The 11,755-nt window shown below is 34.2% G+C and overlaps 1 protein-coding gene across 1 annotated transcript; it reads right to left on the reverse strand.

Annotated features, from left to right (window-relative positions):
* Positions 1-5,999: 5,999 nt before the first annotated feature.
* On the reverse strand, positions 6,000-11,107 carry LOC111048544. The gene is made up of 2 exons (XM_022334457.2): positions 10,852-11,107; positions 6,000-7,915 (listed from the first exon to the last, which is right to left on the reverse strand). Exon 2 carries the CDS (start codon positions 7,902-7,904, stop codon positions 6,375-6,377), a length of 1,530 nt encoding a protein of 509 aa, XP_022190149.2. The 5' UTR covers positions 7,905-7,915; positions 10,852-11,107; the 3' UTR covers positions 6,000-6,374.
* Between the last annotated feature and the right edge of the window lie 648 nt (positions 11,108-11,755).

Below are 11,755 nucleotides of genomic sequence, written 5' to 3' on the forward strand. Positions count from 1 at the left end.
GCCATCTACTGTCTATTGTATGAACTATTACGTCAGACAGTATGGACCAATCACAAGCAAGCGCTTTCTAATACACTCCCACCATCAATCGCTGTTAGTTGACGTCATTGTTGGTAATGGCGGCATGCATTAGTGAGATTTACTCCAAAATTTCAGCATCCTTGTAAATAATATCAATGCTCCCAATTCGGAAAGTGCTGTTTTCCACGTATTTTTTCGTATTTTGTTTTTGGCAAATGAATAAATTTAAGTCATTCGGAAATCTCCCAATGGTTCAATCTCCCACACTCCAGTCTGTTTGTAGGCAACAACTAGATTATGATTCGTATTATTATGTTTATTATGTATTATGATTATGATTCACAGACTTACATGTCAGGTAGAACTACTGTCACTCTTACCACCTCAATATAGATTCAACAGACAATCTTACTGATTTTTGTTGAAGTATTTTGACACCATAAGAGATAAAAGAAATACTCTTTGTAATTCACCAATTAATATTCCTATTATTTAACGAAAATCCTAAATAAATGCTGTAAATCACCCCGAAGACTTCTGCTACTGCAGACATTGACAACAGTGTTAACAGCTAGATGGAAATTCGATGAGAACTACTATCCAAAAATTATTTGCCAGCCCGGGAATCGAACCCGGTACCTCCCAATTGCTAGTCAGGAATGCTTACCCTTACACCAAACTGACAATCTCTGGATAGCAGCGCTCATTTTATACGAAGCCATAGCGGCCAACCAGTTTACAGATGGAATTAAATAGAGAATGCATTAATTCAAGTATTTAGGATTTTCGTTGAATTATAATTATATATATTAAAGAACATTTAAATAAATGCATTCTCTATTTAATTCCATCTGTAAATTAATATTCTCATTTGGACTAATTATCTTAGAATTTGGTTTTCTTTGAACACCAACGAAATTCATATAGCTTGTTAAATTAACTAATAGATTAAAGTCCCGGTTGCACAAAAGCAGTCAGTTGAATTTTAATCGTGGTTAATTTCACGAGAACCAATCAGAGGAAGCTTTTTTTGAAAGATGGCTCCATTGGTTCTCGTGGAATTAATAACAATTGAAACTTGACCGGCTTTTGTGCAACCGGCACTGAAGGTTTTTAATCTGCAAAATCATATCAGAATGTAGAGTTGAGTGTAATTATTGTATGATGTCAAAATGAAAGTGATTTGATCTGATTACTTAAATATATTTGAAGGTACTACACAAGATACTCTCAGACACTAATAAAAATTAACAACAAACAGTGAAAATGTATGATCAACAATGATAAAAGATTTATGAACAGATACGTGTCATTATTGGAAGTGAAATAGTATACAATGAGAGGATAATCTCTTTTTCCAGCTGACGTACTAATTGAAAACTATCAACCAAAGCTTTCAGGATGAGAATCTGAAGATTCAGTTTGAATACACCATCCATTTCTTCTACATCACAATAGTTGAAGGATCAACTTACATTATTATTATATTTGCACAACACAGGAAATCGTAACGTGTGATTTGAAATTATGAATCACTAAAAAAATCTCAAACACTTTTAATGTGATCTAATAAGCTGATGCTATCTTTTCTCTATGATTACATTAAAAGTTCATTATAAGATTTTTTTTTAATTTTTATTCTGTTTTTCTTTAATTTCTTATCATTTCAAATCATAAGCTAAAGCTATAATTTCTCTATAGCATAAGCTTATATGCTATATTTTCTCCATGATGTTATCCTGTTGTATTCCCAAAAAGGACTAAGTTGAATTTTAATCGTGGTTAATTTCACGAGAACCAATCAGAGGAAGCTTTTTTTGAAAGATGGCTCCATTGGTTCTCGTGGAATTAATAACAATTGAAACTTGACCGGCTTTTGTGCAACCGGCACTGAAGGTTTTTAATCTGCAAAATCATATCAGAATGTAGAGTTGAGTGTAATTATTGTATGATGTCAAAATGAAAGTGATTTGATCTGATTACTTAAATATATTTGAAGGTACTACACAAGATACTCTCAGACACTAATAAAAATTAACAACAAACAGTGAAAATGTATGATCAACAATGATAAAAGATTTATGAACAGATACGTGTCATTATTGGAAGTGAAATAGTATACAATGAGAGGATAATCTCTTTTTCCAGCTGACGTACTAATTGAAAACTATCAACCAAAGCTTTCAGGATGAGAATCTGAAGATTCAGTTTGAATACACCATCCATTTCTTCTACATCACAATAGTTGAAGGATCAACTTACATTATTATTATATTTGCACAACACAGGAAATCGTAACGTGTGATTTGAAATTATGAATCACTAAAAAAATCTCAAACACTTTTAATGTGATCTAATAAGCTGATGCTATCTTTTCTCTATGATTACATTAAAAGTTCATTATAAGATTTTTTTTAATTTTTATTCTGTTTTTCTTTAATTTCTTATCATTTCAAATCATAAGCTAAAGCTATAATTTCTCTATAGCATAAGCTTATATGCTATATTTTCTCCATGATGTTATCCTGTTGTATTCCCAAAAAGGACTAAGTTTTTTCTTACTAAATGGCTCTCTGTGATTGGCTGTTGGTTTATGAGCAGAAATTATTGCTCCAATCAGAAAGTGTTTATCAATATTACTTTATGGAAATAATGAATGAGTATTCAATAATAGGGATATGGTACGTACTTCCCAAAGCTACTGTGGATTAAAGATTCAACTCTTAAAGATTCAAATCTTTATTGACAGAAAAAATTCAGATTAAACAAGCAATGAGTTCAGAGATATTTCAAATTGAATTATCGCAGTGGTCCTGGGCTGAGTGCTAAGGCCAGTTTACACTGATCTCCAAACCGACTTTGCCTTTTCAATTAACAGCGGCCTTATTGAATTACACGCCAAGTAAACAGTCGAACGGTAAACGGTTGAAAAAACGCCTTCTGATTCCGGTGAGATGTTTCGTGGTTCACCGATAGAAACCAGAGGTAGAAAATGAGAGGAGATGACAGAGAAGAGAAGGAGTGAGAGAGAGAGAGAGAGAGAGAGTGAGAGAGAGCGAGAGTTATAGATGTAGAATGATAAGTGAGAAGGAAGATGACAGATAGAAAATGTCTGTGAAAATGATTAGATGCATTTCACCTGGGAAACTCGTGTTTAAGAGCCTTAATCACTTTACTGGCAAATTATTGTTGTTGGTGATGTTCAAAAGAGCTTCGACAATTCAATATTCCGTTTTCTCTTGCTGATGAGTTCACTTTTCAAGAATGTGGTATAGTTTATTCTGTTCGTCAAACATTTTCAAGATATTGTGACAAGAAAAAATAATTGTAACTTTATAACAATTTCTATGTTGTCAAGTATGGTCCAAAAACCTCGTATTTTCGGCTCATTTTCCAGTATTCGGTTGAAGCTGAAAATTAGGTGTTTTTCACAATACAACGAGCATTGTTGTCAGGTGTACCTGGCAATCTATTTGAGATAGAGCGCTCTACCTGATCTCAGATTGTGGAGCACAAAAATTCGCCCAGAGGGATTAAAAATTATACATCTAAATGGTAACAATCGGAAGATATTGTTGATCAAAAACTAGAATTCATCAAAATTGATTTTTTCTTCAAATTTCACTCATTTTTGAAAAAAATAACTCAGTACTCATTGGAGATAGAGAGTTCTAAATGATCTCATTTTATTCAGAATTCTATATTCTAAAAAAAGTCGAGAGCAAATTCTTCTGTCCGATTACGAGATTTGGCAGAAATAGCTGAAAACTGGAAATTGAGCCGAAAATACGAGGTTTTTGGGCCATTCTGTATCTAGCACAAGAAAATTTTGCATGGAGAAATTGGTTTTTGGACTTCTCTTATGAACCCAAATAATATACTTATTAAAAAATCAGAACTACAATATAAATTGCAAGCACACCTCCTTTTTTATGTTTATATTGACTGGACTATATATCAGCTAATTTGATTTGAGTGATAACATTGTGAATAACCAAATGAATTAATCCCCAGATTTATTCTGATTGATTCCCAGAAGATTTGTCAAAATAGTTGGGTTATGATTAATTCATACAATTACCTCGAAGACGCCTCCACCAGTGATTTTTCTATGTGGAAAAATCACAAACCTCTGATAAAAACAATTTTGAGTGAAACAGGGTGTTTGAATTTTCAGTGAAAGGAAGAAATGAGAAGAATTGGAAGTGAAAATGTGATTCGATATTATAACAAAAATTTGGATTATTATCATCAACAAATTAAAATGATACAGGGACAGTTGAAGAAAATTAGATTATGGCAGTTAAACAGAACAAATTTAACTGGAATGCAACGTTCTCATAGAATTAATCCACAACAATGAATCTAGAATAGAAGAAGTCATGATTTTCTTTTTCTCTTAATCTTTCTTTATTCAAAAAAATAAACAATCAAATACATCCCAAAAAGCAAATAAATATTGTTTCCTAATTTTCAATATGAGTTCCCTGTAGGCTACCCTGTGTGGGGACAGAGATTTATTATAGATTAGATTCCTTGATTTATTCCTTGAATGAATGATAGATTATTTATTCTAGATTCCTCGATTCAACTCTTAGATCTAGATTATATAATTCACTCTACATTTTTCGATCTCCATCTTATTTAAAAAAATCGTGTATAAAAATCCATCTAGGTTATACTCATCTTCCTACTTCCCCTACTAAACTCATCTAATCAAACTGACCTTGAACGAAATGAACCTTGAACTGTATCATTTACGAGAGAGGAATAACTATCAACAACAATGTACTACATATCAAGTTATGTTTGTGCTGTTTTGCAAGGTTTTGATGGTCTATTTCATGTATGTATCCTTATGCTCCCTCACTAGTCAGCCATTCTAGAACTTCAACTTGAACACGAGAGAGAAGCAACCACCTACAACATGCACTGCGCATGCAAGGAGTGAGGGAGTAAGGGAAGGCTGGACACTCGGACCCTCGCATTTCACCCCAATTCGAGTAAACAACCCCTTGACTGAGTCGTCGCAATGTCGTCGATACCTTGGTCAGTGGTCACTTAATCCCTTCTATTTCTCCCTCCCACTTCTCATTGGTCAGTACATTCGACCGACGCAGTAGAGTGAAACAGACGCTAGCATGGACTTACATACGGTGGACTTCAAAACGAACCCAGGGAAATCATAAAGACATAAATATAACTTATTTTTGGACTATTTCTATCAAAACTTAGCTTTTAACAACAGGCTTCAAGCCCAGAACTGCTCCTTTCTCAATAATTCGTAATGAGTCAAGTATGATATTGAAGAAATTAATAAAAACAATATAAAAACTTGTAGTACCCTTTATTATTATAACAACTTTAAAATATTCAACGACTAGTTTCGAACATTTATAATAAAGGGTTTTATTACGAGTTTTTGTATTGTTTTTATTAATTTGTACAAAAGTAGCCTGTATAAGTAAAGTGTTTTTATGATATTGAAGATATGAAAAAATGAATGAGCCCAAGTATGCAAACCCATAAGCCCACTATTAATGGGTTCGTTTGTATGTTAATCGTATCTAAGTCCAAGCTACCTAAATTAAATACCTCAAGGTGCGTACAGATTTTCGCTCTGCTCCGCAATCGAACGTCACTCGAGCAGATCGATTGATGATCGACCGGGGAGCAAGAGTGGCACGCGAGAAGAGCTAACATCTCCCGTAACGTTCATGATCGGAGCGATTGCGGAGCGATGGCGGAACGATGGCGGAGCGTGCGCGGAGCGTGCGCGGAGCGATGGCGGAACGATGGCGGAGCGTGCGCGGAGCGGGTTGGAGGCGCGTATATCTGTACGCACCTTGAAGCTGCGTTTATGTGCTGCAAACGCGCGCCTTGCTCTCTTATAATCTGTATTGGTACAGATACATAGATATAATTGAACGAGCGTTAGCGAGTTCGCACTTTTGACTTACTGAAGGCCAAAGTCGTCTGTTTGTATGTTCTACAATAGCTTCAGAAAGAATTGATCAATTGAGCTGTTGAAAGTAAAAATCTTTCCTATTGAATTATTATTACAATCTAATTATTCACTGAAACTTAGATAGTGCTTATCTAGCCTATGATAGGGCGGGTTTGTGATAAGACTAGTCTATGATGGAGCAGACAATGCACACATGCATGTTACATAAGTCTCAAATTCACTATACACATGGAAACAAAGGTATGAATAACAATATTTCATTTTTGAATGAATGAATATTTAACAAAGGATAGCTACAAAAATAAGAGATTGATTGCGTGTACAATATTCCCAGATTTGTTAACAGTTAATATGAATGGTTAGAATTGACCAATTTTATATAAACTTACTTGCATATAAAAACTTTGAAAGAAAGTCTCGCAGAGCAGTCATACTGAGATATCAGCCACTTTCCAGTAGCACATAACGATGAGGAGGCACTACGATCAAGACCATGCAGCACCTGACACCTCAGATTCTTCCTCCAGTCCCAAATTTCTGTGTAATTGTTATTGTAAGGACTTATCAACGCAAGATTATCGATTAAAATACAAATCGATCGACATTTAGTTGGAAGTTCACGCACAGGACTTCTAATACCCGTTGAAATCTCAATCTCTAGATATTCACGACTTCCCTCAAAAATATTATAGATGAGAAATGAGTTTCCCACCAAATCGTACTCCGTAGTATAGCGTCCATCGTTACCACAATTATATGTGAAGATAATTTTCTCTAAATCATTCTTTTGACGCACTTGGAAAAATCGTGTAAATGATTCTCCCATTCCATTTTCACATTTCATCACAATAAAGTTCCCAGAGCACTCAATTCCGTCAATTGATCCTTCCATTTCAAGTTTGGTTTGTAGTTTGTTGTTAGTCTCCAAGTTATACTCTTCAATCAGTGCTGCACCTTCAAGATGATTTGAGTAGCATATGATCAGATATCCATCATCTAAGCATAGTGGATCACCTTCTTCTAGCAGTGAACGACCATCAGGGCTAATGGGTGGAGTACAGGATAGTGTTAATTTGAGAGATTTTTTATTCCAGACAAATAGGGACTCAAGGGTTGAAACTAATATGTGGTTAGTGTCCATGGTGAGGTAATAATAACTTTTAAATGGTGAATTCAAATCTGCCAAAGTTTGCACCTTGCAATTCTCAAGTGGAGATTCACAACACTTGTCACATTTTGGCAGAGAAATATATTGTACTACACCGCCCTTCAATAGCCACACTATATAGTCCCTCATCACACAGACGAATAGAAACATTACTGGAGGAAAGTCTACTGGTAATGTACATACCACCTTTATTAATTGTGCATCGAAACGGAATAATATTAGAACAAATTCGCCACTCTCGAGTTCCCCCAATAGAGGGTAGAAGAGACAATGTTGTGGAGCACTTGATGGATATGACACGTCGTCGATACTGTGAAACCACTTGGGGCCACACTTTCCATAATCATATTCTGTCGGATCCAAGTGAAATTCTGTGAAAAAACCGTGAGTCCAGTTGTGTTTCAGTAGATTACGTTGTTGAATGATCGTTTTGTAAGGATTAGACTCTGGTAAAGCTGGAGGTGGACTCTGATTGAGGGGTGCATTTTGATTGTAATCAGTTGAGGAGGAAGAGGGAGAGGTGAAGGAGGAGGAGGAGGAGGAGGAGGAGTGCATTTCACAGCTCACACTTGTTGGCAACCAGCTGAGATCACTTTTACTCACGAATTTCCTCCACAGCTTGGCGTTGTTAGCTGCTTCATTCCAGGTTCGATTCACACCACTGCAAGCCACCAAGTCCTTCAGTTCGAGGTTTGAGAAAATCATCTCCAGAATCTCGGGAAACAGCCACCCTGCAGCCGAGTCCATGTGTGTATTCCCTTAAAGATAACACATTACGAAAAAAATGAAAACTTTGCGGTCATTTCGATTCAAGAAAACAAACTCCAATCTTAAGTCATATGGTTCCAGATTTCAAACAATTGTAAATAAACATTTTTTCAAGCTATATCATTGATTCGGGTGCTATAGTTGTTTAAGTAACCATGGTGATAAGAATACAAGTTAGTGTCAAGTTGTATGACTCATAACCACTCCACCAAGATTTCAGTAGAAGAATCAGTCCGGGCAGGCAACTTCAGTACGTCAAGCTTTTAGTTCATCAAGTCCATGTTACCTTCAGAAAACCTAGTAAATACAGTATCATATATTGCGAGAACGGCACATCGATATCTCAAACCGATTTGGAGATATTCACGTTAAAAAATAATAATAAATCTTACAAAAATGAGTGCACTACATTTAAATTCAGAAAGATGAAACTTTACTGTTTAAGATGTGATTAGATGTTACTATGAGTGTTTTCTAATACGAAATGAAAAATGAGATTTGATAATTTGGATTTTTCTAGAATGTCAATGTACATTTATTTCAGATAATATGTATATCAGTACCTACAGGTTTGCAGGTTTGCTCCAGAGCATACTTGAGTCTATAGTATTTAATTATTATTAACTATCTTTGAATTTAAATACCTTTGAGACGTTTTGGATTATCAATGTGTGGTTTCCAATATTCATTTTCACTGGAAATTCTGTATCAAAATCATGCATCTCATGACCACCTTCCTATTTGAAAATAGTTGGATTCAGAATGGATGATGTGGCTTTGAAGCCACGAAATTTGTTGCTTTTATTCGAATCGAATCAATCACTGATCGAACCTAATGTCAAATAATTAAAATGATTTCAAGCTGATTCAATGATTCTCATCAACTGAGTATATTCCACTTATTTATTGATAATCGAATATTACACATTGTATGAGCCTGTAGTAAGGATCACATTATAAATTCATGAAAGTAACAATATAATACAGTCAATAAAATGACAGTCAGTAGAAATGATAAGATGGGTTAAGCTGTGAAGTTTCGTTTTTCATCGTCTTCTATGATTCGTCACTTTGATTCAAGGCATCCAAATACATCTGATATGTCAATTGTTGATTTTTGTAAACAATGATCAATTCTCAAATACATCTTATTCAAAGTATGTATGATGAGTATAATAATTATTATGAGTATAATAAGTCATTTTATTATAATAGAATAATTGAACATTTTATTATTTATAATAATGAATAATAAATCGTCATAATCTAGATTGAGTTATTGTAATTTTTCGTAGATATTTGGCAAAAATGTAGAGTTTGGAAAAGAATAGAGCTATCTAATGATAGAGAAGATTGATTATGTACTGTTTTTATAGCATGAATCCTACTCAAGTTCGTATTTATTATACTCCTCAAATGCTGGAGATTTCTAGAAAATTGAAATTATTCCTTAAAATTATATGAAGAAAAACTTGAACATGGATTGAACATACCGAAACTAGTAATAGTCCAGTCACTATATACATTGATGCATGCAATTTATATTGTAGTTCTGATTTTATAATATATTATTTGGGTACATAAGAGAAGTCAAGAACCAATTTCTTCATGCAAAATTTCCTTGTGTTAGATACAGAATGGCCCAAAAACCTCGTATTTTCGGCTCATTTTCCAGTTTTCAGCTATTTCTGCCAAATCTCGTAATCGGACAGAAGAATTTTGCTCTTGACTTTTTTTTAGAATATAGAATTCTGAATAAAATGAGATAATTGAAAATGAGTACTCTATCTCCAATGAGTACTGAGTTATTATTTTTCAAAAATGAGTGAAATTTGAAGAAAAAATCAATTTTGATAAATTTTAGTTTTTGATCAACAATATCTTCCGATTGTCACCATTTCGATGTATAATTCAAAATCCCTCTGAGCGCATTTTTTTGTGTATTGGAATATACGCTTAATACACTCAACAATCAATTTTCCATTTTTTCACCGACTTTGACTTATGATACATGATTTGAGCCGCCTTGACGAGCCGAGAAGAATGAAGTGTAGTACGATGAAATCCGAGCATTGTGTCAAAAGTTATGTGTTTGAAATTTTGATCCTTGAGGTGTTCTTAAAAGCGCGCCTCTCCACTAGGAAATACTGAAATGGAGTGCATCTGACGGGTGATTCTCATAGAAAATGATCTCATGGACTTATTCCATTGTGCGAAATATCAATGTGAGGAAAATGTAGTTGGTGATGATGGTTGAAGCTGAAAATTAGGTGTTTTTCACAATACAAGGAGCATCGTTGTCAGGTGTACCTGGAAATCTATATGGGATAGAGCGCTCTACCTGATCTCAGATTGTAGAGTACAAAAATACGCCCAGAGGGATTTTGAATTATACATCTAAATGGTAGCAACCGGAAAATATTGTTGATCAAAAACTAAAATTCATCAAACTTGATTTTTTCCTTCAAATTTCACTCATTTTTGAAAAATCATAACTCAGTGCTCATTGGAGATAGAGAGTTCCGAATGTTCTAATTCCATTCATAAATTTATAATCTAAAAAAAGGAAGAGAGAATTTTTCTGTCTGATCACGAGATTTGGCAGGAATAGCTGAAAACTGGAAAATGAGCCGAAAATACGAGGTTTTTGGCCACCCTGTATCTAGCACAAGGAAATTTTGCATGGAGAAATTGGTTCTAGACTTCTCTTATGTACCCAAATCATATATTAGAGAATCAGAACTACAATATAACTTATTATTGAAACTATAGTTGTTATTGCACTATATATAAAAAGGTTTGAAAAAGGGTTCTATAGGAATATTTTTTAACAATGAAATTATACTGTTTGACTGGGATAAATAAATTGTTAACATTGATTGTAATTTCGCTCATCGAATTTTTTCAATTGAAATGTTCTACTTACTTTCTGTTCTGCCAGGTTGTGGTGTAGTGATTCAGTAGGCCGCGTGGTCTGCAGTAGAAAAGTATCAACAACTGCTGTTTTATCGTTTATCGTATGAAGTTTTGGATACTCTATAATTTATAACCTTTTTAAATGGGCAGCTAACTATAAATTAATGTAGAGGTTAGCTTTCACCAACTTGGATTAACAATCCGAACTTGCCAACGTCTACAGAGACCTTAGCGTTGTTATCGATAGACGTTGTTATCTGTTGACTGAAAAACGTTATCTGTTGTGTTCTGATTTTTGTTCCCGTTGACGTTATTATGCCGGTATTTATTATTTCGTCTGATAGCCTATCTTTACATCACTGAGAGCAGCAGAATCAGACAATATATATGTAGGGAATGAATGACATACCCGATCCTTTTAAAACTGCGGAAGGATCTACACTCGATACCATCAAGTGGCAAACTCTTTCAGATGAAGGGTAAAAAAGATTACAAAAATCCATATAACAAACCAGATTCAAAACCACAATCTTAAAATTAGCTAGCCAGAGAATCATTACATACCGTACACTACGAATCCCACATTTTTCCAATTTTTCCAATAAGATACTGTGAAGAACAGAATTGAATGCTCTAGCAAGCTTAACAATCTGATTGCGTATCATAAATTCAAAATCTATTGAAAAACATGACATCTTTTCATAAATTGGGGTAATTCAATTTTTACTTACACCTATTGAATGAAACATATCAATTAAAATCAGAACATTGAAAAATTCAGGCAAACTTTAGTTTTTTCAAAAACTTTTATATCCACTATTTTCATATACTCTACCACAACTTTTTTCGTGATACTTTTCCAATGTTGCGCTCTAGGATTAAGTACTTTTTTGTTTTTAAGTCTAAATATTGTA

The sequence above is a fragment of the Nilaparvata lugens genome, chromosome 11 (assembly GCF_014356525.2).
Source record: "Nilaparvata lugens isolate BPH chromosome 11, ASM1435652v1, whole genome shotgun sequence".
Classification (NCBI taxonomy): Eukaryota; Metazoa; Arthropoda; class Insecta; order Hemiptera; family Delphacidae; genus Nilaparvata; species Nilaparvata lugens.